The following is a 26,297-nucleotide window of genomic DNA, read 5'->3' on the forward strand; positions in this document are numbered from 1 at the left end:
AGCTTTGTGAGCCACTTGTCCTGACCCCGCAGCATAAAGACACATGCATGAAGCCACATCTGCCGGTCCAGAAGTGGTTTGCTATAGCTGTGTGGAAGCTGGCTACTCCAGACCTACAGGTCCATTGCAAACTAGTTTGGTGTTGGAAAGTCAACAATGGGTAAAGGGGTGGTAGAGATTTCTGAGGCACTCCGGGCATATGGTTTACCACAAAGTGGCTGGTGTAAAAGATATTCCTGAAGTAATTGCTGGCTCTGCGACAATGGTGGTGGTGGCGGGAGGGGGGGCGTTTCCTGTTTGCCATTCAGATAGCACTGTGGGAGGGAGGTGGAAGCATCCATATGGATTGCCCTGTCCAGCTGCTTATGGGGCCCAATTGCACAAGCCATGCAGCCATGGAGTCCTCTGAACTGCAGCACACGGTACCGTGCAGGGGACTCAGGCCATGGTGTGAGTAATACAGCAGAAGCTGCTACTCTTGTCATTAGTGATATGAGCCACTCAGATAGCTCTTTCTGCTGAGCTCTGTCCTCCACCACCTCCAGGTAGTGCTAGAAAATACACCCTTTCCTGGAATTTGACTCTCTATCTGGATTTCCTGTGTCACAAAACGTTTGCAGCTATTAGCACCCAGGATTGGGTCAAAATTCATGAGGGAATCAACAGGATGCTGCATTAGCTTCCACATGGCTTAGCCTGTTATGACTGCAAATACTCACACATCCACAGCCTTCCTCCTCCCCACCCCGACATGTTTCTGGACAAAATTCAAACCGCAGTCATATTTGTTGGGGACATATGATTGTCACTTATGGATTGCATGGATACCTCTAACTGAAATGTACTAGATTTGTGAATGGAACACTGTTTCCAGGCAGCTCAATAGAATATAGAATGTATTCAGAGCAGCATACTTACAGGCATGGCAATGTAAGGTTATTATTTTTAAGAAATAGGAATGAATGACCTTAGCAAAAATCTGTGTCTTTCCAGTAAAAATACACTTTAAATGTGGTGTTTATTGTTCGCATGTCCCGGTTGCCTTAATGCAACTCTGTATGCTGGTGGGGTGGAGTGGGGAGTGCCATGCCACTGGCATACAATCCGCCATTAGCAGCTACACGCTGCTAGCTGGGGCTTCTCATAACTTTTGCATTGGTTCATAGAGTGGAAATCCCTCCCATTCCTGTATTAATAAACCTTAAAATGGAGCCAGAAACTTACCAGGCTTAGGGTGGCTTCTGTCCCATCTGTGTCTGCTGCAGGGTCCACAGCAGGCTATTTGTCAGGGGTTGCATCAGCTACAGTGCGTCTGGACCCAGAATGTGGTGTTGCTGCTGCTCCTTTTCCAAAGCCTACTCTGGAACTAGTGTCAGTAACAGAGTGACTTAATTGTCCCTACTTGGTGCCTGCTGCTGGCTCCCATCAATCCCCATGTTGGATTCCGGGGCCAGCAGGGCACCATCTCAGCTGACCAGGTCATCGTGCCAACCACCCAGTCAAGCTCCTCATAAAACGGGCATGATTTTGGCCAGTTGCCCAAGGTGCGGTTCTTGTCCCTGGTTTTCCAGTACTCACTGTTGAGCTGCTTAATCCACACCCTGCACTGGTCACTGGTCTGGTAAATTTGCAAAGCTGCCAGCTTCTTTTCTGTTTGCTAGGTTGCATGGTCATTCCTGGTGCTCTTACTAAAGTCCACAGTTTTACAGTTTCACAGGAAGCTGTGTTCCTGTGATCATGAAGCAGCATGCTTTGCAAAATGCTTATTCTGTTCAGTCTCCACTGCAAACATAGAAGGCTCTCTGGTGTGTTTGCAGATCAGTGGTATGTAACAAAGTCTTTCCCAGAACAAATCATCCCAGGCAGTCACTATCCTCTGCCTGGTCTGTGCCATGTCCCCATTGGCTGGTAGGGGAACCCAGGCCCACCCTCTACTCTGGGTTGCAGCTCAGGGGCCCCCTGGTCAGAGCCAAGCCCTGCACTGTCCCACCTTGCTGCTTTCACCCTGTACTTTTTCCGACCTTCCTAGCTTCCCACTCCTCTGGGTTTGCCAGCCTCCGACCTCTCTCCTCTCAGGAAGTAACTGTGGACTACTCTCTAGCCCAGGGATCAGCAACCTTTGGCCCACGGCCCGCCAGGGTAAGCCCCCTGGTGGTCCGGGCCTGTTTGTTTACCTGCTGCATCCACGGTTCACTGCACCAGGCCAATGGGGGCTGCGGGAAGTGGCCCGGGTCGAGGGATGTCCTGGCCGCTGACTCCCGCAGCCCCCATTGGCCTGGAGCAGCGAACCGCGGCCAGTGGGAGCTGCGATCGGCCGAACCTGCAGATGCGGCAGGTAAACAAACCAGCCCGCCAGGGGGCTTACCCTGGCAGGCAGCATACCAAAGGTTGCCGATCCCCGCTCTAGACCCTAACACACCTCCTTTCTCTCAGGGAGTGATTGCAACCTACTTCCCTACAGCCCCTTCTGTTGCCAGCTTTCTGGCTTATATAGGTCCCTCCAGCTGAGCCTGCTTTCAATCAATTCCTGCTCCCTGGCTCCTCCTCCAGGTGTTGCCTGTGGGCTTAATTGGCCCACCTGGCCCCCTTAATGCCTTCAGTCCTGTGTGGACACCCCATCACAGGGGGTTAAGTGGGCTACAGATTGTTGTAATAAGCCATAAATCCAGTATCTCTATTTAGTTCATGATTTTTAGTATCTAGCAAAGTTATGAATTTAATCTCCAAGACTCATCTTTTGAAGGTGTTGCACAGGATGAGGACTGAGAGGTCAGATACAGAGTGATCACTTTGTGAAAATTGTTCACCTATACAGGTGATATGGTGTTTTTTATCTTCTATCATTTTTCTGTGTGAGTTCGAGAGTGTAGTGATTGTCTGGTTTCATCTGCATTTAGTGCATGAGGTATACCACATGTTGTGATAGGCACACATATGACCTGCGGATCTTGAAAGGTGTGTTGATCATTGTAGCAGTGGGAGTATGTCTACAGATTTTGCATCTGTTATTCTGGCAGGGTCTGGTGCTGCTTTGAGTTGGAGTGACCTGGTGTGTGTGGAGCTTTCTTCTGGTTATGAGCTTAGAGAGGTTGGCAGGTTGTTTGAAGGCCAGAAGTGGGGGTTCAAGAAAGATTTATTTCAGGATGTGGTTCCCTAATTGTATGCAGGATTGAAAGAAAGATTATGTGAGAGTAGAGACAGGTCCAAGTTGTGAAGTAGGAATCTCTCTAAGAAATGTGATTTGGCTTTGGCAGGAAGAAGCATGAGTGCTATGCTCCAGCTTAGCAGTCTGTTCTACTCTTGGGTAGAGAAAATAGTCTCATAACCCATCATTAAAACTGGGTTCAGTAAATACTCAGCATATTAAGAAGAGAAATCCTCTATGTCCCTATTCTCTTTAGCTGTATGATTTCTTCTAGCTAACAATAGATTAACATCTTTTAACAAGTACTAATTTGAAGCTGTTAAAATTCTTGTTGCTTACTAAAATACATGTGTTTTGCTCTTTGATTATTGGGCTTTGTTGTAGCAGTCTGATATAAAGCTCCAAGGATTGTTTGTTTTCATTAAAAGTGGGATTTTACATTTTAAAAGGGGGAAAAACAGAATGTTGTTTATTTCTGCACTTTCTAAAAGGGATTGAAAGGTAATGGGGTAGGCCGGTGTGGGTAGAAATGAGTTATAATAGTTTATGGAGGTGCTTTGTTTAGATCAAGCCTTTTTAATTGATTACCATCTGCTGACTCTGCAAATGCGTAGATGATAGTGCACAATTATGTGGTCCGTCGTCATGACATGGAAGGAGAATTAGTTTTTATTTCTGTAGAGAGAATTAAATAGAAAAAATAGCAGGCTTAATGTGGCAGCTTTATCTTCTTGAAAACGTGTGTGTGTGTAAGTTGCAAACTCTTCGGGGCAGAGACCATAGTTTATTTGTGAGTATATAATAGTGTATAGCACAATGCAGCTCCAATCAGGGCTGGTGCTGGTAGGGATCATCCTGACACAAATAGATGATGCTATAAGTGAGCATGTGTATCTGTCTGTCTAGGTATAATATCATCGCCCTGTTTATACTTGTTGAAGTGATCCTGACAGCATTCCTATGAGATAGGGAAGTATTATCCTCATTTTATGCTAGGAAACTGAGATCATGTGATCTACCCAAAGTCACATGAAGTCTGTCACAGAGTTGGGTATTGTACCCAGGTATTGTGAGTTCTAGTCCAGTATCTCTAACCACAAGACCAATCCTTGGCCTCTTAATAAATGTTTCTGATATTGGGTTGCTTTTCTGGAGGTTTGCACTAAAACCATAAACTGGTTTTAAAATTTAAATTTAAAAACTGGTTAGTTAACAAATTGGTTAAAAGTTTTTGTCTTTTCTTAAGGGTTAGTTTTATGGTTTATTCATTCAGTCAGAAGTCTGAGGTTATCTTGATTTATTTTGTTATATTTTTTGGCTCAGAAGTCTTAACTCTTTCCTATCACAGTCATTCGTCCCCTCTTTCTTCTCACTGTGCAGAAATCAGTTAAATTTTTAACTGACTATATTACAGCTTGTTTTATGAAACCATATTAAATACAGGCAAGACCAAATATGAAATAGTTTGAGTAAAATACATTGACTGCTATGAGAGATTCATGTTTCCTTTTAATTCCCTTTTTCTTTCTTCTCCCCTCTCCCACAACCACACATATGAGGCACATATTTCAAAGTAATGTCCTTATGAGTCAGTTCAGTGAAAGTTTTCCTAATTTAGATATGTATTTAGTATTTTTCACTGCTCTGCAAAATTAGGGTTGTAAAACCTCTAGAAGGTAAACAGAAACAAATACTTGACCCATTGCTGTTGCTGTCTTTCAAAGTGAAATTTGAAACTATTACTATATTAGGATTACAGTATTGCCTACAACGTGTTAAGTTCTTCTTAATATTTATTTGCTGCCAACGAATTCACAAATCTAAAATAAGTCCCAGGTGGGTGTAATAGAAAAGATAGGAGATGAGGGTTGAGGAAATAGTGATAGGAACAGGAATTGCATATACTAGCTATAAAATTATGTTCACACCATACACACAGAGAAGTTAAATAAAAACATAAAGTAGTCCCTGCTCGAAGCTGCAGTGTTACATTGTTTTATTTCTTAGAGTTCAGAATGATAACACACAAGAACCCAAAACCAGAGAGAGAGCGAGAGCAGACTTCTCCCTAAAACTGAGGCACAATTCAATTCACTTTACTCTAGGGTGACTTTCTCCATACTGACTCTGATTGCATAGTTCTACACAGCACCTCTTAACCTGGAAGCAGGATCCAGAACCATCTCCTCTGTGCATACACACTCTTAAAGCAATAGTTTGCAATTCCAGCACATTCCTCAATACGACAAAATAATTTGCATGTTTGAAATGAAAAGAAAATTTGTTTTGTTTTTTTAAATATTTATAAATCAGGTGTATGTGTTTGTGGGAGAATCAGGCAGACCGAGGATGGAGGCTGGCATTGTTGGAGCCAAGAGGTCAGTGAGTTAGTGTACAATAGCAATGTGCAGTCCCTACTCCAAAGTGGTTTTGTGAAAATAAAGAAATATGGATTATAACGGAAACCTGGTTGTGGTTTTAACTATAATCTAGCCACCATCCTATTTTCTGTATCTTTGATACATCCAAACTGTAGACATCAAAGCAGAAAATGCAAAATGTGTTATGTAGTGGAAGTGGGAAAATCTGTCTTTGTCAAACATACTTTCTTGTCATTATCTAATTCTTCTGGAAGAAATAGCTGGGGAGTCAGATCCATGAAAAATTATGCTGTTTGTTGAGTATGTGTCAGTATGGTTCACACTGCAGGTGCACATGTGCCTCAAGTGTGAGAGACTGAAGTATTTTGAATTGCCATGTCTGTCAGGGCCGCACAATATACTCTCTGCCTCCTTGAGCTCCCGTAGGAGGACGTAAAGGATGGGGGGGCACAACCATCCCTTGGTTTCTTCTTACCATCCGTGACTGCAAGATGGAACCTAGCAAGTCTCCAACCCCTCCATCCTTTAACTCCAGCTTAACTCTCCAGAACTCTCACCACTTGCTGTAGGAAAGTACACCAAATACACTTCACCCATCTGGACTAATTTCTTATTTTCAGACCATTGTACATACCTCCCCCAGTACAGGTTCTCATATACAGGGCAGCTCAACCAGTTTTGTCTCATGGTAGACTCTGAGTCTTTGGGCTTCAAGCCCAGCCCTTCCTGTGAAAGGATAATCCCACTAACAAATAGGCATAGCAAATGCTTCTTGTGCTCAAGCACGAGTCAGATGTCAGATAGATGCTCAGTATGCGAGTCATTCTCTTTGAGGACTCACAAGTCGTGGGACACTATTGAAGCTCCACTTACTGGAGTAGTCAATGAAACTCTGTTTGGATCTGCAGGAGTCAGATACCAGATTAAACAGTGTTCATGAATGCCCTTTCCAGTAGCCATGCAGTGATCAAGGCTAACATGGAGAGAATCTCAGCACCATAAAAGAGATCAAACACCAAAAACAACTTTGTCAGTAAGGACGCCAATACCATTGGCACCAATGTCAGAGCCAAGTCTACCAGTACTGAAGCCCAGCACCAAGTGAGGCCATTCCAAATGTAAGGACAAAGATTCTAGATGGATTTTAATGTTTTTCTGTAGAAACTGTATAAAGAAATGACTAAGCCCCACACCAAATCCAGGGCTAGTGACAAGGAGCTGACCTATTATGGCATTGACAAAACCTACATTGGGACCAACCCCATTGCAACTGATGATTGTGCAGCCAAAAACTCCAGCAAAGTCCTTCACAGTACCAATATATATATATTCTTGGAGATTTCCAGTCCTATATTGTAAGCAACCTTGGTACCAAGACTACCTCCAGCACCAGTGTGGACCCCTGTACCGAAAGCACCATATGTTACGGTACCTCCTTTAAATGACATCTGTTCCTCATCTCCCTCACCAGGATATGACTTCTCAACTCCCTCAAGCATGGAACCCTCTCTCTGACTGTGGACTGAACATGCACTTCTCCTTATAGGATCTTGACTCGCCAACAGAAGGAGTGGCTTTGACTGGCCATCATCAGACAAGTTAGCCATATCCTAATGGAATATTTACCATGGTCGTCCTTCAAAGAGCAGACCCCTTCCATTCTAGAAAAAGGATATCAGACTACTCAGTGGCATCGTTGAGCAGGCCACTGACATTGGGCCAAGAGGAATGTCAGGAACTATGGCAGGATATGGGCCCAGAGGAGCAAAACATTTCTACTTTGCCTCCTAAAGACTTTTTGTCATTGTCACCAGGCAAAGTGGTAGACCGAGTACCAGGACTGGAGGATTTTAATAAATTTCAAGATCTGATTATAGATTCTAATGCCAGAAGGGACCATTGTGATCATCTAGTCGGACCACCCGTGTAGCACAGGCCATAGAAATTCCCCAAAAGAATTCCTAGAGCATATCTTTTAGAAAAACATTCAATCTCGATTTAAAAATTGTCAGTGATGGAGAATCCACCATAACCATTGCTTAAGTGTTTCAATGGTTAATTACTCTCACCATTAAAAAAATGTATGCCTTATTTCCCATCTGAATTTGTGTACTTTCAGCTTCAGCCATTGGATCGTAATATCCCTTTCTCTGCTACATTGAAGAGCCCATTATTAAACAGTTGTTTCCCAAGTAGGTACTTATAGACTGTAATTAAGTCATCCCATAACCTTTTCTTTGTTAAGATACATAGATTGAGCTCTTTCAGAGTATCACTATCAGGCATGTTTTCTAATCCTTTAATCAGTGTCATGTCTATTCCCTGAACCGTCTCCAGTTTATCAACATTTTTCTGGAATTGTGGACACATGAATTTGACACAGAATTCCAACAGCAGTTGCTTCAGTGCCAAGTACAGAGGTAAAATAACAGCTCTACTCCTATTTGATATTCCCCTGGTTATGCATCCCAGGATTGCATTAGTACTTTTGGCCTAATCATCACACTGGGAGCAGGTGTTCAGCTGATTATCCTCCATGGCCCCCAAATCTCTTTCAGTCATTTCTTCCTAGAATAAAGCCCCCTATCCTGTAAGTATGGCCTAAACTTTGTTTATGATAATAGCAGACATTTTAGAGGTAGAGAAATCAGTTAGCCAAGGAAAAATCTCATAAATTGTTCAATATACTGATGATTTTGGGTCCAGGCAGAATTGCGCTTCCAATAAAGGCTGGTCCCAGTGGGAGACACCCTCTCATTGTTTGTTTGTTCAGATAAGCCTCCTTGTGAACTATGAGAAGTCCTCTCTCTTCCCATCTCAGATGATAGAGTTGATAGGGGGTAGGATTGCCTCTCAGTGAGCAAAAGCCTACCTCCCAGAGGGCAGGTTGCAATCTCTCCAAATATACACTACCTAAAGTCAGGTCCCACAATGGTGTGTACTTGTTTAGGCCTTTTATGTCACATGTTGGCATGTCAGTATGTGACACTGTTTAAGAGACTTTGCCTTTGGCTGAGGTCTGTGTACTTCCCATCCAAACATCAGAGTCTCATTTTCAGTCCTCCAGGAGCTGTGGCTAGACCCTAAGGATGCACGAAAAGGGGTTTCCTTGGTTGTCCCCTGTGACCATGACAGTCATCACAGACACATCAGGAACAGGTTGGTGAGCCCGTCTAAACCATCTGCAGATGCAGAAGACCTGGCCCCAGGACCACTTGAATTTCCATGCAAACACCCTGGAGCTCAGAACCATAAGACTGGCCTGTATAGTATTCCTGCCCATCCTATAGAACTCTACAGTGCAGATTTAGACAGATAATACATCTGCAAAGCACTATATAAATAAGCAGGAAGGAGTTTGGTCATCATCCCTCTACCAGGAAGCTATTAAGCTATGGGCTTCATATTATCTATACAAATAATCCCACTGGCTCAGCATCTTCCTGGAATGCAGACTTCTTAAGCAGACATGCCGTAACCAACCATCTGGGCCCACTGCAGAAATCCATCATAGAGCCAGTATTTGATCAGTGGGAGATTCCCACAATAGACCTTTTTTCTACCAAAGACAACAGCAAATGCCCCAACTTCTGCTTCAGAGAAGGAATGAGTGTAGGCTCATTGTCAGATGCCTTCCTGCTACAATGGACTAACGGCTTCCTATATGCTTTTCCACCAATCTCCAGGTTGATATCCAAGGTTAGACAGGATAAGGCCAGAATGATCCTTATAGTTTCTTATTGGCCGCTGATCTTTGTCAAACATTGTGCCCTTGACCTAACAGCTAGATGAGATACCAAGTTTGGGAGAGCAGTGCAGCAGTTGTTGTTTGAATAAAACAGTTGAAGCACCTTATTCCTATCATTCAGGGAGGATACTGCTTGACAGTACCTTACTGTGGGATCCATGCTGACGCATACTCAGAGAAGAAAGAATGGTTGCTAACTGTGGTTCTTCAAGATATAGTGGTCAGTGCGGAAACCATGATATTCTCTCCATCCCTATATTTTGGAGTCCTCAGCAACATGGGCTTTGATTCAAAGCCTTTGAATCGTTAGGGAACTGACAGATAGTCACACTGTCCAATCCTTTATGCCCTCATATGGGAGCCCGTGGACACACAGGATACATGTGTGGCCCCAACAGACATGGCTATTCAAAAGACTCCAGTCTCACACACGAGGTACATGTGCATCTACAGTAGGACCTGTACTGACAACATTTTGAAGAACCACATTTTTGTAAGGTAAGTAATTGTTCTTTCTCAACTCTGCCACTGTGTGATGTTGGGCTAGCCACCGCTCTGTGCCTGGTTTCCTCAGCTATAGAATAGGGTTAATTATATTTACCCATTTTTGAAAAGCAATTTGAGCTCTTTGGTTGAAAAGAGCTATATGAGTGCTAAATATTAAAATGATTAATCATTTGTCTAACATTATTATTTATTTCCATTAATGCCCTGTGTGTGCTACATACTGTACAAACATATAAGAAGGCACAGTCCCTGTCCTGAAGAGCGTACAGTCTTAACAAAGAAATGCATTAGAAATTTGTATTTTGATTTCCTTTGACTTGTGCTAACTAAGGGGTTGATAGCAATGGACTAAGGGCCCCCTATTGTATTCTGTGTCTGCAAATGTCAAACGGATTGACCTGACAGCCATTAGGACCTTGCTCTTGTTAATAACCTGAGCCTCGGAAGTGCCTTTTAAACATGTTGCCCAAAGGGAGCTAAGAGTTAAACATGCTGTTCTGTTTTTCACTTGGAAATGGTACGCCCAATTTTCAGTGTCTGGGCCGCCATTGAAGTATCATAGAATCTGGATATAGAAAGACCTGTTGATCACCCTTTCCATTAAAAAAAAAAAAAGAAAAAAGAATGTGTGTTGTTAATTTGAATACTTCAAGGAAACCCGAGTTTTTTCAGTATGAGCTGTTAGATGCACAAGGAAGGAATGATTACCAATACAATAGTATTCTATGTATGGTGGTATGTGACACTATTGCTATAGTAAAAAAAAGTGAATTTTTTTTACACTAGAAATTCCTGCTCTTTGGAGAACTAGTAACTCAGCAATGTTAGTTTGCATCAGGCTTAAAACCTAGTGTAATTTAGTTTAGCCAGGTTTTATTAGGAGATCTGGAAAAATAATTTTGTTTTAATAGCTTTCTTTTTTTTTGCTTGAACTAAAATAGAATCAACTCTGAAAACATAACAGGTTATTAGTTTATAATAGGCTGTTTTCATTCTACATGAATAATAGCTGCTATTGTGTATTTTTAGGACAGACTACTCAGTGTTTATATTGCATGCGTACATGTTTATAAAATTCTCAGGAGACCACTGATTTCTATGAAAAATTGACTAAGGTTAATAACATAAATCATAGACAAAAACTGTGTGTTAAGAGTTAAAGTTGAGCGCGAACATCAGTAATATAGAATAAAACACATAACAGGGTTGGTATAATTATCTCAGAACCAAGCCTTATAAATCTAGTAAAGTCAGAGTTGATGTTAAATGTAAAAGAGATCCAAACATGTTAAGAAATGGAAATGCATCATTATGGTACCTGGTTTCTTTTTTCTACAGATTCCTCTAGGGAATGTACTTGCTCTTGTCTCTGTGAAGATGATTTGGATTACCTGCCACCATTTTGCACTGATTTACTCTTTATATTTTGAGTGTTTATGGTACTTTCAGAGCACAGTTCTTCAATTTGTTCCACATAGTGCTGCTTAGACGACTGTCCTGAGCTGCTTAGGGAATTTATAGAACAAGGCCAATACGTGTTGTAAAGAAAACTGACTTCAGGTTCAGATGGTTTAGATTGTCAGCTTATTTTGTCACCTTCGTGGTTGGGGATGTTGCTAGGATATGATGTGACTTGAAAGCATATAATACATTTATGTGTAACTAGATTCTGTAGAAAATTTAAACCTCTGCTGCTTATTTCCTTGTGATTTATTTAAGAAATGTATATTCTCACTATTCTCAATGTCTTGTGCATTCTGTAAAAGTGGACAACAAGAGATGCAAAAATGAGATTATTATTTGTATTTTATTACAGTGATGTCTGGGCACCTCAGTGAAGGTTCAGGGCCTCACAGTGCCAGCTGCTGTGCAGACAGATAAAGACAGTCCCCGGCGCAGAGAATTTACAGTCTAGGTGTCCAACGGGATGTGACAGCCAGACAAAATACACAGGATGGGAGTGGGTTGGAGGATGAAATAACAAATAGTACAGAGTTTAGAAGGAAAATGGAAGTTTCAGCTTGCCAGTAGCCTAACTAGTGCCAGACACACTGCTACTTCAACAGATACGATCAGATAAGTCATAATTAGATTAAAATAGGATTCATCTGACTGGGTTAAGAATTTTTTCTTTAAAAGAGAAATTTCGAGGGGACTATGGGCAAAGTTATTATATTTGCCTAAACTCCATGGAGATATGAAAGCAAACTAAGTAGTGAGAATTAACCATTCAGGTCCTTCCTTTTTTGCAGAGAAAAATGAAATCTGAGTCTAACTGGGTACCTTGTACTAATTAAAATTAATTGACATTGGTTTCCTTGTGTTCTCTGCTCAGTGGATTACTTAAATCATTGGTGCAACTCCGTAGTATGGTACTTAGAATGGAAATTGGTGCCAACTCCAGAGGGAGTTGCCGAGTAGTGTAGAGCAAGAAATCAGAGGACAGTAAAACTGGGTTAAACTAAATGTTTAAGAAATGTCAGTAGTTAGTCCTGTGGGATTATTCTGCCAGGGGAGGGTGACATTTTGAGAGTCAGGAGATATTTAACACTTCTTTACATAAAATTGTTAGTAAATATATTGACATGTTAATCCATAGTACAAAACCTTTTGGCCAGTTGTGTCAACACTATTTAAATATTCATTTCTCAAGATCTATTTTAGTCCCAAAAATACAATGTTCAATACGCATATTCAGTGAATAATCAATCGGTGACAGCTAATCCTTCAGTAACACTTAGCAAAGGTGGCATACTATCCATTGAAACAGCCTGGCTAAGCAACAAAAATATATAAATGAATGTGTCTGGTTTAATAAAGATTTAAATTAGTTTAGGGGTTGTACAAACTTATGAATAGATTTTTTGACACGATGGACTTGTTAAATTTAGGACAAATGCATGACTAACATGTTCATTGTGTAGTGATCATAGTGCTTCATAGCTGCCTACTCTGAATAGCTGTCTCGTAGTCCCCCAGAATATTAAATCACCCAAAGTATTCATACAAAGGAAATGCAGAAATCTTTATCATGAGGTTTTGGTAGGTAACTTGTACTGCTAAATCTCCGTTGATACTGTGACTAATTATTTGTAGTATCTGTAAAAGTCTGCTTCTTAAAATTTGCAAAATATTTAACTGAAAAAGTGAAGAGAGTGAATCATTTGTCTGAATCATTGTCAGGTAAAATGAATTTGAAGATACAATCTGTATGTAGGCAATAGTCTCTGAACACAATGGGCAGCTGAATTCTGACTAACTGTGCTATTCTTTAATTCATTTAAAAATGCCATGCAGTGAATCATTCAGTGAGTCATTCAGGTGAAGTTTAAATTAATACTTTAAAGAAATTATAAAATGCAAGCAAACTCTTTTTTGGTGTGGTGCTGTTGGGAAAGCTATGCATTTCTGGATAGACATATGAATGAAAGGTGCTATTATACCTTGCTGTGGTACAGATATCTCTGTTTTTTAAAACCATTGGCTACTAGCATTGGCTGCAGAAAAAATATGGTAGATTACTTTTTTTCAAAAGCCCACTTAAGAATAATGGGGACATGAGTTTTCAAGTACATAAAAGGCGGTTACAAGGAGAAGGGAAAAAAGTTGTTGTTCTTAACATCTGAGGATAGGACAAGAAGCAATGGGCTTAAATTGCAGCAAGGGCAGTTTAGGTTGGACATTAGGAAAAACTTCCCAGCTGTCAGGGTAGTTAAGCACTGAAATAAATTGCCTTAGGGAGGTTGTGGAATCTCTGCTTAATCTGCTCTTAAAAATCTCCAATGACGAACTCTGGTCAGGAATGATCGAGATAATACTTAGTCCTGCCTTGAGTGCAGGGGACTGGACTAGAAGACCTGTCGAGGTCCCTTCCTGTCCTACGATCCTATGATTCTAAGTTGTCTGTTATCACAGACCGGGATGTGTTGAAGTAAAGTTACTGAACTCATGCTGATACACTGCTTATGGTAACTGCTCTAAGGGCAATAAGAGAGCATGAAGGAACAGTCATTTTTTTTCTCTGTCTTTCCCTGTCTTTATTCCTAACTTAAAAAAATAAATAAAAATAAATAAACCAGATCCTTTAGAAGTGCCTCATCCTCAAGTCTTGACCAAGGTATTGGGAAAACTTTTTATATTGCCTTGATGCTATCAGGTCTGCTTCTGTACTTTTTTCTGCTTACTGCTCATCTTTGTCCTATATTAAATATACATTCAAAATGAAACCCTTACCTTTTCACCAAGTATGTGAACTCTTACCTCTATGATTCACTCCCTTCTCTGTCCAGCCAGATGGCTCAAAACACCTTAAACCAAGCCCACAGTAGAGTCACACTCTGACCAAAACCAGCCACACCACCCTTCCACTCTTGCCTCAAGACCATCAATGCTCCCTGTCTCCCGCTCTCCCTCCCTCCCTCCCTCCCCCAAGTCCTAGACCATTAAATTCACCATTTGGAGCCCAGGCTTCAAAACAAAACTTCACTTCTTCCCTTCAGATGACCGGCTTGCAGGCTACGCAATAGCTGGACAACTTCCTGATAATCTGTCCGTGCCTCTGCCACGGTACCAAAAAGAGCTCTTCTAAGAGCTTCCTGAGTGACAAATCTTCCACAGTAGCAGCAGAGATGCTTAGAATTTAATGTCCATCAAGACCAAATTATATCCTAGTGTTTTTTCCTCTCCGGCAAATTTGAGGAAACTTGGCTGGGCAGTGTGGGGAAGTTTTCAAGTATGCATTGTCTTCCTCTGTTGTACTACCTACACGGGCAGCCTGAATCTTTCATTCCTCGGTACTTCATACCAGTACTAAAATGCACATAACACACCCCAACACAAGTGCAACTTGCTACTATTTATTTAATGCTATAAATGGCTGAGCTTACAGGGACGTTGTCCCTTGATGGATGCCAATCACTGAATCCTAGGGTTGCCAGGTATCTGGTTTTCAACTGGAAAGTCCGGTTGAAAAGGGGACCTGGCAGTGCCCAGTCACCGGAGTAACCATGATCAGCCTCCCTACCAAGAGGTGGGAAGAGCAGCAGCTGCTTGCAGAGAACTAGTTGGCTTCCAGACCTGGCTGCAGCCTCTATAGCAGAGAGGTAGGTACTCGCACTGCTGCCTAGGATTGCCAACTTTTTATTTGCAGAAAACCGAACACCCTTGCCCCACCCCTTCCCCGAGGCCCCGCCCCCACTCATTCCATCCCCCCTCCCTCTGTCACTCACTGTCCCCCACCCTCGCTCACTCGCTCATTTTCACTGGGCTGGGAGTGCAGGAGGGGGTGAGGGCTCTGGGGTGGGGCTGGGGATGAGGGGTTTGGGGTCCAGGAGGGGGTTCAGGGCTGGGGCAGAGGGTTGGAGTGTGGGAAGGAGTTCAGGGTGCGGGCTGCGGGTGGTGCTTACCTCAGGCGGTTCCCAGATATGGCCGGCATATGTCTCTGGTTCCTAGGCACAGGGGCAGCCAGGTGGCTCCCCCGCCTACAGGCACCACCCCTGCAGCTCCCACTGGCCGGTGCTCGGGGTGGGGCAACACGCAGATTCCCCGTGGCCATCCCTGCGCGTAGGAGCCAAGGGGATAGCCACTTCTGATAGCCACACAGAGTCTGCCTTAGCCCCACTGCAGGTGGCCAACTGAACTTTTAACAGCTTGGTCAACGGTGCTGACCAGAACTGCCAGGGTCCCTTTTGGTATCTAATAACACATAGAGAACATAACAACACATAGAAAAGAGTGGGGATGGGCCTTTAACCAAATTAGAGTTAAAGTTTTTTTTAATATTAGTGACTGTGGTACTTCTCATAATCTGTTTAGCCCTCACTTAAATCAGTTTAGTTTAATTTAGTAATTTACTAGTACATGCTAAACAAGGGTTAAATGGGTTTAAGTGCATGTACATTAGGGATGATCTGTTTAACTACACAGACTTCAAATTAATTTAGTTAAGATTGTACAACTTTTCTTATATAGACAAGCCCGAAGTATTAGAATACAATTGCAAATAGATGCACATTGGTAAATGTCAGTATGTATTTGTATAATACCACACTGAATCTGCTCATTAGGTTTGCTTCATTTGAGTGTGCAATCAGTTTTCTCTTTTAAAAAAAAACAAAGTCTCCAAGAAGATATGTGGGGAAAATCTACCTATAGAACAGGTGGGACATTTAATGAACGCTCCTAAGGCTAGAGGGTTTTTTTACATAATTTTTCTGTGGAGAATTTTGTTGTAGAAAGTAATCAAGTATGAGAAAAAAGTTTTCCAAAAGGCAAAGAACAAATATTTCTTTTAAACCTCTCATGATGAGCTAAAAGAAAAGGAGTACTTGTGGCACCTTAGAGACTAACAAATTTATCTGAGCTACAGCTCACTTCATCGGATGCATGTCTCATGAATCAGCACTATCTTGCTCAATCACACCAGCTTCCTGGGATGGGGGAGTGAGCGATGGGGGTGGGGCAGAACGAGCGAACAGGGGGTGTGGCCTCAGGGGAAGATGTGGGCCAGGGGCAGGGCCCCGGTGGAAGAGGTGGGGCAGGGTGTCTGGTTTTCAGCAATTAGAAAGGTGGCAGCCCTACTGAATCCTACTGGGGCCCTCAGTGGCTCCCAGATCTCCATCCAGGATTTGTATTTTCCAGGCAAGACATTTTCCAGACAAATAACATTCATAGTGGAAGCAGTTTAAAACATATACTATTCGTGGGTCTAGCAATAGAAATCCACAGATAGCATTATACTCCCAGCCAATGAGGCAAGGAGGTAAAAGGAATAGGCAAGCAAAACCAGAATAAAAGCAGCAGCCTCTCCACTTTCTGGTCTGTCTGTAAAATTCTTTGCATAATGTAGCATAACAAAAAATATAGGATACCTGCCACATTCTTGAGAGGATGAGGGAAAAGAAGAAGAATAACAAAAGCAGTTATCAGAAGAAAAGGAGGACTTGTGGCACCTTAGAGACTAACCAATTTATTTGAGCATGAGCTTTCGTGAGCTACAGCTCCTCAAATAAATTGGTTAGTCTCTAAGGTGCCACAAGTCCTCCTTTTCTTTTTGCGAATACAGACTAACACGGCTGTTCCTCTGAAACCAGTTATCAGAAGGTAATTACTTGTTTTCAGCTGGTTACTTTTTCTCCCATCCTACGTCTTGAATTTCTGACAGGAAAGTGGATGTAGCAAGATTTGTGATTGAAGAAAGAGGGACACTGTGACAAAAGCAATTGTACATTTACTTCCCCAATGGTAGATGAATGCATGGTTAGTGACTGTCAATAGAGAAGCAATTCATAGTACCTCTGTGTAACACTGCTCGTTAAATGGTCATTAAAACTGTTCAGGAACCTTCTTAGCTTGGGCCCAAATCTGGCAAAGGAGAACTTGCATTCAAATAGATGGGTGCTGGAAGGAGTCGTCTGTGGGTGAAATCATATGCGGACTGTTCAGAGTTTTGGTTTTCTAGCCTAGAATACTATTATTAAATATGTCTCTAAATTCCAATTAAGATTTCACACTCATCTTCAGGGCTTAGACACACAACTTCATATATTTGGGCTAAACTATTGTAGGGTTTAATGCTGCATATGAAAAAATTGGAGAGCTTTTGTTTTTCATGAAATTACACGTTTTCTTTCGGATACAGGTGACGCATAACACAATTTTTTGATCACTTAGAGGAACCAAGATCTTTACTCAGGATGGGAAATTTAGGGTATGACTAAAACTGTATGTAACAAGCAACCTGATACATTTTCATGTCAGTACTCCTAAGGGGAAGCAGTGCAAAAGGAAGCTTGATAAAGTTGAGTGAAACAACTTTACATTATCTGTCTGAAGTGAAACTACTGTGTTTTTTAGGATGTACTACATTATTTCTGGTCAATATTTCATTTTTTTCTCATTTTGAATATAACATCTTAGACTGTGTTGCTGGTACAGCAGCAACACATTTCTACAAGACCTTCATTTGTCTCTCTTGCATTAGCTACACAGATAATCTAAAGTTTAGTTTCCTCTCAGTAACTTAAAAAATTGTCACCTAAAAGTAACTCAGAGGGCTTTGTAAAAGACTTTGAACATGGCAACATAAATAAATGAAGTCTGAATCTTGATTGTAGCTGTGAAGAGGCAGGTAATTAGATTTTTAAGGGAGAAATGAATTTCATAGTTTTGAAGTGAAATGGCTAAGTCATTTATCTGAAATTTGACCTAGCAGGGGTATAAACTCATATATCTGAACATCTTCAAGCGTGAGGTGGGAATGAGAGGATAGAAATAATTTTTATTATAATCTATATAGATCTTTGTGAGACATTCAAGCGTTAATATGCAGTTGCAGTGTGAAGAATGACAAAAAGGTGGTTCAAATAGTATTTGAACGTACAAACAGGACATTCTGGGCCATCTGCCCTTCTTTGTACAACAGATATTAAACCAAAATAGTCCCAGTTTCATGCATCTTCTGATTATTATCGAATTGACTCAAATTCATCAATATGGTTATTGGAAAAGAAAAGATTTCTCTGAAAGAAAGCCCATTAAATGACCACTGTACCTACTCTATTTGTATTAATCATTTTTAAATCAATTGAAATGATTGATTTAATAATTTTTAAAATTGTCTTAACTCTGTGACCCATATTGCTGGGAAATCCTTAAATCAAAGCACTAAGTACTGATAGGTTTCAGAGTAACAGCCGTGTTAGTCTGTATTCGCAAAAAGAAAAGGAGTACTTGTGGCACCTTAGAGACTAACCAATTTATTTGAGCATGAGCATGAGCTTTCTTGAGCTACAGCTCACTTCATCGGATGCTCATGCTCAAATAAATTGGTTAGTCTCTAAGGTGCCACAAGTACTCCTTTTCTTTTTAAGTACTCATAGTGAGTTACATAACACTGAGCTTTATTGATCATGTCTGCACTGTGTGATGATTATTCACAAACACCGACTCTGTCCATAACCCACTCCTCTGGGAATAAGCAGTTCACAAAAGCTAGGATGAAGTGCGTAAGAGGGAGATTGTGTTCTTGGTTGAGGCAGAAACAGTCTCTGGAAATGAGGTTCCAGAAAGGATTAGACTAATTCAGTCTTATCGCTTTTAGGGCATGCAGAAAGATGTCCTGTTGGAAAATATCCTCCAAATGTAACCAGGATGATGATGATTTGCTTTGTTGCTGTTTTTATTAATCCTATAAGCAGGGAAAGTAAGAGGAAAAGAAGAATCCAGATAGTCCACTAGGCACCTAAGTGTATCCTGATTTACCTGGGAAGGGCTTAGATGCTACATTCTGGGCACTCTGGAAAATATGAAGACAGCTATAATAGAATTTAGTCATCCTCTATTCCCCTCCATACCCATGTGACACCCACCCACCCACCCCCTCCTCCACCCTCCCAGCCATGCACACACTTTGAGCACTGTGGCAGAGTTGGATAAATCACCTGTCAATGACCTGCTGCATGATTTGATAAAAATCGGTGCCAACAGTCCAGGGACTCTGCTTCTTGAGGATCCATTCTTCTACTCTCTCTGCTCCGTTCTAGCATGTTGGTAGGATATTGAGAAATATTAGTGTTGCTGTCTAAAAAGCTAGGAATTTGTAGAATAGGACTTTTACCTAAAACATTGCAGACATTGGACAAGAGGACAGGGTAGCTAGACACACAACTTCAAATCCAAACGAGAGTGACTAGCATAGTTGTAAAAAGAAAAGGAGTACTTGTGGCACCTTAGAAACTAACCAATTTATTTGAGCATGAGCTTTCGTGAGCTACAGCTCACTTCATCGGATGCAGTGAAGTGAGCTGTAGCTCACGAAAGCTCATGCACAAATAAATTGGTTAGTCTCTAAGGTGCCACAAGTACTCCTTTCCTTTTTGCGAATACAGACTAACACGGCTGTTACTCTGAAACCTAGCATAGTTGTAGCCGCATCAGCCTTGATATTGTCCCATTCTAAAATATGGATACATTCGTTAATAAAATACTTTGTAAATATGTCTCCATATGTGCTTCAGATAATTTCTCATCCTTAGTAACTTAGTAGTTTTTCTGTTGAATACAAAGAGGGCTGAATTCGCACTGTAAAGCAAAGATCTGTCAGGGGAGTGCAAAAACCAAGGCTGTTTTGAGTTTCTATGAGTACAAATAGGTATATAACACTGGTAATCTTATCTTTCTTTATAACTTAAAATAGCCAAACAAATGTTTTATAAACATTTTAACTGTTTTTTGTTGCATCCAACAGCACACTACCAGACTTTACCTTAGAGCAAAGTCTTACAGCCACATTATAAGCTCTTGAAAATAGGGGGCTGGTTTAATGGAAATGTTAATAGACCCATAATAAGAAATGTAACATGTGTTGCTATAATTTAAAACCTATCAGAATTGTTGCCCTTCTGGGACCTAATAAAAGAGGAACTTTTAGGTTTTTAAACAAAATTACAGTGAATCATAAAATGATTGAATTGTTATTAAAAAACTGCTCTTCTTATTTTTGGAATACTTTCTGTCAGTCTTGGTTAACTCTCCAAAACATAGCCTTATACTGTGCTTATACTGAGCTTTCGATATTCCATGTAGTTGAAAGGCAAAGTTAATGGCAAGATTCAGATTCTCTTACATTTGGTAGCACCTGGCTGCTCAGTGTAAGTAAAGGTATCAGAATTTGGCTTTACATTACTTGACCAAGGTCTGTCAGCTAAGAATAGAACCCAGCTGTCCTTACTCTCCGTCCTTTTGGCCAGTAGACTTAAGAATATAGGTTTTCCTGAGATACCAGTTTAGCAGTGTCTTCTAGGGTATATTTTCTTTTGATTTTCATCCCTTCTTTTACTAGTGGTCTTCCTCAAAACAAATATGTGCAATATAACCAGAAGACAAGCAAGTAAAATATCTTGTTTCAGAGGAACAGCCGTGTTAGTCTGTATTCGCAAAAAGAAAAGGAGTACTTGTGGCACCTTAGAGACTAACCAAAGCTCATGCTCAAATAAATTGGTTAGTCTCTAAGGTGCCACAAGTACTCCTTTTCTTTTTGTAAAATATCTTGCATATTTGCCCACAGTTCAGTCACTTGTCCTTCAGAAGAGTGCTCTGAAATGCTTTCAAAGCTCTCATGAATTTCCCTAAATCCCATCCTTGTATGAAACAGTAGTGGCTATGGTGCCCATCATTATTTCGCATTCTCTGGGACTGAAAACTCATCAGCATTTAATGATGAGGTACAGAGTATTTGGAGGGCTGTATCCTCAGATTTCTTTGCAGTCTTCAGGAGACACAGTTCAACAAGCTATGTTCATGTGGGGTTGGATAAACAGGAAGAAGTGGTTGGAATTGTAGCAGCTTTCTTGATGGAGGGCATATGTCTACCATTTGTTCCTCCAGCTGGTTTTCAAGCTGGAAATCACGTCTGAGCCGCATCTGCTCATCGTTGACTCATTAGCAGCAGCGACCTTTTTCCTTTTCAGAAGCAGACCTTGCCACAACGATCCGCGCCTTCCACCACCGGGCAGAGTTATTCTCACGTGCTGTATGTGGGCCTGTGCTTAAAGACCCCTTGGAAACTTCAGCTGTTACAAAGTGCACTTCCATGCCTCTTACCATGCAGTGTTTCATGTAGCGGGCACATTATACCTTTTCTCCGTAGTCAGTAGTGACTTCCTTTGGTTTCTGGATGAAGAACATGGTGTTGGGTTTGACTTATACAGTTCTAAATGGTTTGGGTCCTGACTATCTCATTTTTTCCTCATGCAATAATGTAACACTCACAGTTAGCACATAGTTTTGATCTGATAGAGCCTTAGTCTAAACAGGAGGGCCTGGTGACTGGACACTTCCGGTACAAAGCATTCAGTTGTGGGACATATCCAAATTGTTGACCTTCACAGAGTGGTGCAAGGCTTATATAGAGGGCACTTCAGAATGTAGCCTTCCAGTTTTGACAGGCATTATAGCCCTCCCACAGGTCTACAATCACAGTAATACTAGAACATGAGCTAATTCTTTATAATTTAGATACAAAATGTCTGGTCTCACAGAGCTCTTTAAGAGGGTTGGGATATGAGGTATGAGAGAGAGAGATGAGGAAGTTGAGGGGAAATGATCTTGTTAATGGCAGAAGGAAAAGCTTTTGTGGATATTGAATGGTTTGAAGGAAGATAATTTTGTTTAGGGACGAGTCAGAGAGTTTTCTTGAATATTAATCCGCTTGGATTTTTGTAAACATGTTTTAGAAAATATGTATAATGGTTTCAGCTTTGGGTAGCAGCAAATTAAAATAAATAACTAATCCTTGAAGAGTCCGAGTTAAAGATCTGAAAAACATCCCCTTTCTTTAGGATTTGCCATAAAGATTTTTATGTATATATTAATCAGTGTCAGGCTGAGGTGCAACCAAAATAATTTATTTTCTCTTTTTCCCGTTTCCCAGAATATGACAGATACCTAGCATCTAGCAAAACGATGGCAGCAGCTTACCTTGATCCAAACTTGAATCATACACCAAGTTCAAGTGCAAAGACACACCTCAGTACTGGGGTGGAGCGTTCCCCAGGGGCCATGGAACGAGTCTTAAAGGTCTTCCATTACTTTGAAAGTAGCAGTGAGCCAACAACGTGGGCCAGTATTATCCGGCACGGAGATGCTACTGATGTCCGGGTAAGTCTGTTTCCAGAATTCTTATTCTCTAAAGGCTTGTGTATGTTAATATTAAGAAAGTGTGGCACAGGCAACTCTAAAGGCTAAGGAACACAGATGTTCTGCAGTTTATTTTAAATCTTTATCTGACACATGCTGTGAATCATTTCAGGCAAAGCTTTAATTTCTAACAATTTTCTCAGAGAAAAGGCAGACGTGCAAATTGTACCTTAACTTGACAGGGCTGCTGACATTAATTTAGTTCTCATTTTCTCTGGCATAAAGACTTCAATATGGAAGAACAGCAGCTGAGCTTGATCACACCTGCTTAGATTATTTTACCAGTGCGTTTCCAAAAAGGCAAATGTGTGACTTAAGTGAGTAACAGAAAAAAGCTGTGAGAAGCAGAGCCTTAAATTATTTATTCTGGAGTGGATGGTAGAATAGTACGAGCAGGCCTATGAGGAAGGCACAAGTAGCAATCGGATATTAAGAGACCGTTATTTTAAGATTTCCTGGAAGAGGATTCTCTCTTTGAGGTCTCAGTGCTGTTTATTAAATTAAAGAAAGGAGCCAGAGAACATCTGAAAATGCAAGGATCAATTTCTTTACTTGCTTGATGTCTTTGTTTTCTCCAAAATTCAGATTTTTCTGCGTGCGCCCCCTCCCCCCCCGCTTTTTTTTTTTTTTTTTTTTTTAATAATCCCTCTTCAAGTGACCTATAATCAGGATCTGCTGAAGACAGGTAATGCGTAGAGCAGAAGACAAGGTTCAGAAGACCTGGGTTCTATTTGTAACTGCTACTGACATTTCTGTAAGAGAACACTCTTTTTAAAAAAAAACAATCAAAATGTAAAGAGTCTAGAATGCCCTCCCCTCTTCCCATTGTTTCTCTTAGCACTGCTGTGTATGGAAAGAATTAACAGCATTGTGAATCGAGAGTAAATTTTATGGCAGTAGTTGTAGACTTGCGAAATGCAGCGTTCCAGTGGAAGTTACCCAGAAAATTTCTGAATCTTGTCAATTTAATAAATTAGCACCTAGTGTTCAGAGGGATCTAGGGAAGCAGGCAAGTTATAGGAGCAGAAATCAGAGCCAGCCTTAGCATTTTTGCACGTGGAACAATTTTTTGAGCCCCTTCCCCGCTTTAAAATGTCACCAATTCCTGTCCATGATTATCTTCCCACTTAAGGGTCAACCTAAGTGTGAGTTTGGTTAGTGAAATTATTTGTTTAAACCCCAAAGTAGCTCATTTTATATAAAATGTGTGTGTGGTGGGGGCATAAGGGGAGGGGAAGGCAAGTGCTTCCTACTGCAGAAGTGGATACCAGCTGCTTATTCCTTTCGATACCAGCAGTCTGTTTACAATGCTTTAATTTTTCAAGGCTATTTTTGAATGGGGAGAGGGGCTAAAAACTGTTTTTCCCCCCAAAAGAAAGCTAACATTCTTGTGTACCTTTATCATTCCCCAAATCAAAAGTGCCTTTAGTTGTGGGATATGTAGGATCCCAAGCACTAACTTGAATATTAGTAAATTCAAGAGTAAGCCCATATTCAGAATTACATGTGGCCATTTAAAGTGTAACAATCAAAGTCTCAATTTTATAAAGGCTGAACAAATCAAAAAGTATGTTTTTAAAAAAAAAAAAAAAAGAAAGAAAATTGTAATTGTATGCTTATGCTTACTTTAATTTTCAGGTTTTACATATGACCAGTTGTAACTGATTTCTTTGCACACTTGTTTCTGAGAACAGTATTCAAATATTTCCCCCTGTGTTTATCTTCTTTCTAGCTAAGACGGGAGAGTGTTTTTTGGACACAGGACAGGTTACTGAAACACTTCATTCTTGTAATGAACAATGAACATGAAATTTTGAATCTTTACAAAAATTGGGACAAACTTTCTTTAAGCGACAGTGTTTTTGGAAGGAGTGCATGATCTACGCTAATAATGTAGTGCCACCTTGTTGCCATGCCTTGACGTTTATTATAGAAGCAGTAAACAATTATTGGAGCACATGCTCGCATTCCATTAACATTACTGCTGTTATACCAAGCAGAATAACTTAAAATAAAAATAACGCCTTTAAGGCTTCTACAGCAGCTGTCTGGATTTTCCCACCTTGTTATGAAGGAGGTAGATCCCACAATAGGGCCCACATGGCTCAATTAGAAGTTCTTTTTTGTTTGCTTCAGAACGACTTCTTGAGCATATCCAAAGCTTCAAGGCTTTTTTAGATGGTTGTGCAATGTTTTTTTAAAAAAGTTTTCAAGTCTTTTAACCTGTCAGTCTATTTTATGGGATCTTAGCAGGGAACTTTCCAGTTTTCAAAGGAAGTCTGTGTGCTCTCCTGGAAACCCCAAATCCTTCTATTAGAGGTGTTTCTGCAGTTAAAGTGGTAGATGTTTGTGGCATGCACTAATGTCAAAGTGATGGCATTTCCTTTCCCACTTCCTGGTACGTCCGATTCCCTAATCATTTTGGACTACCTTTATTTTTAACCAAATCAGGTTTGCCTTTATCCATGGTAAGGATGCATTTGACACTGGACACAAATCAGACGTCAAGAATTATAACATTCAAAAACCAGTCAGAGAACATTCAGTCTCTCTGGTCACTTGATTACAGACCTAAAAGTCACAACATTACAACAAAAAAACTTCAAAAACAGACTCCAACGAGAGACTGCTGAATTGGAATTAATTTTCAAACTGGACACCATTAAATTAGGCTTGAATAAAGACTGGGAGTGCATGTGTCATTACACAAAGTAAAACTATTTCCCTATATTTATTTTCCCCCCCTACTGTTCCTTACACGTTCTTGTCTACTGCTGGAAATGGCCCATCTTGATTATCACTACAAAAGGTTTTTGTTTTTTTTCCTCTCCTGCTGTTAATAGCTCACCTTAACTTGTTAAGTGTTACAGTGTGTATGGTAACACCCATTGTTTCAAGTTCTCTCTGTATATAAAATCATCCTACTGTATTTTCTACTGTATGCATCCAATGAAGTGGGCTGTAACCCACGAAAGCTTATGCTCAAATAAATTTGTTAGTTTCTAAGGTGCCACAAGTACTCCTGTTTTTTTTGACACTACTGCAGCCTCCTGTATTCCTGGCAGGAACTTGGGTTTTCTCTCAACCCTCTAATACTTTTTCATAAGGAATTGTTGCACGGATTTGTAAACCTCTTAGATTTTAATTCAGTCTTTACCCGCTCAGGAACAATCTCTTTGAACCGGTTAAGGTACGTCCTTATCATAATCTGATTTTGAAGATGGCTTTTCTACTAGCCATCACATCAGATAGAGATTCAGGCTCTCAGAGCTGATTCCCATACACCCATGCACTATTTTTCACAAGGATAAAATGTTCTTTCTCCTAAAACCAGTGGTGTGGTTAATAGTTTTTACTAGATATCCTTTTAATTTCAGTGAATCTATCTATTTAATTCCCCATTATCTTTCCTAGGCCTGATTACTTAATGGGACTGGCTGTGTTGCACAGGCCTGGTGTGAAATGAGCCATTAGTATTTATTTGGACAGAACCAAACCATGACACAGACGACTTCCAGTTATGTGTGCCCTTTAGAGAAAAATTAAATGCCAAGCTATTTCTGTTCAAAGACAGCCAGAGTGGGTCAAAGCTGAGTGCCCTAGCCCAGAATGACTAGGCTGAAGACCTACCACAAGACAACCTAACAAGCAAATGGAAATAATTGGCACTTACTTTATCAATTTATTATAATAATCAAAAGCCAATGTATATATGTGTATAAAAATGGTATCCATTTCCTATTCCTTTCACTCCATACTCGTTAATTCAATTGTCTTGTTAGACTGTTAGCTCTTCAGAGACTTTGTCTTCAGCATCTAG

The 26,297-nt window shown here is 40.7% G+C and overlaps 1 protein-coding gene across 14 annotated transcripts in view; it reads left to right on the top strand.

The window, feature by feature from the left end:
• PTK2 (protein tyrosine kinase 2) overlaps window positions 1-26,297 on the top strand; it is a 377,029-nt gene that overhangs the window by 107,761 nt on the left and 242,971 nt on the right. For all 14 annotated transcript variants that reach the window (XM_073330034.1, XM_073330030.1, XM_073330031.1 and 11 more), the window contains one exon: window positions 22,212-22,438. In XM_073330034.1, coding sequence (XP_073186135.1) covers window positions 22,244-22,438 — 195 coding nt within the window. In that variant the 5' untranslated portion in view covers window positions 22,212-22,243. Of the gene's footprint in view, window positions 1-22,211; window positions 22,439-26,297 lie in introns of those variants that run through there.

Source organism: Lepidochelys kempii, chromosome 2, assembly GCF_965140265.1.
Source record: "Lepidochelys kempii isolate rLepKem1 chromosome 2, rLepKem1.hap2, whole genome shotgun sequence".
In the NCBI taxonomy this organism is placed as follows: domain Eukaryota; kingdom Metazoa; phylum Chordata; order Testudines; family Cheloniidae; genus Lepidochelys; species Lepidochelys kempii.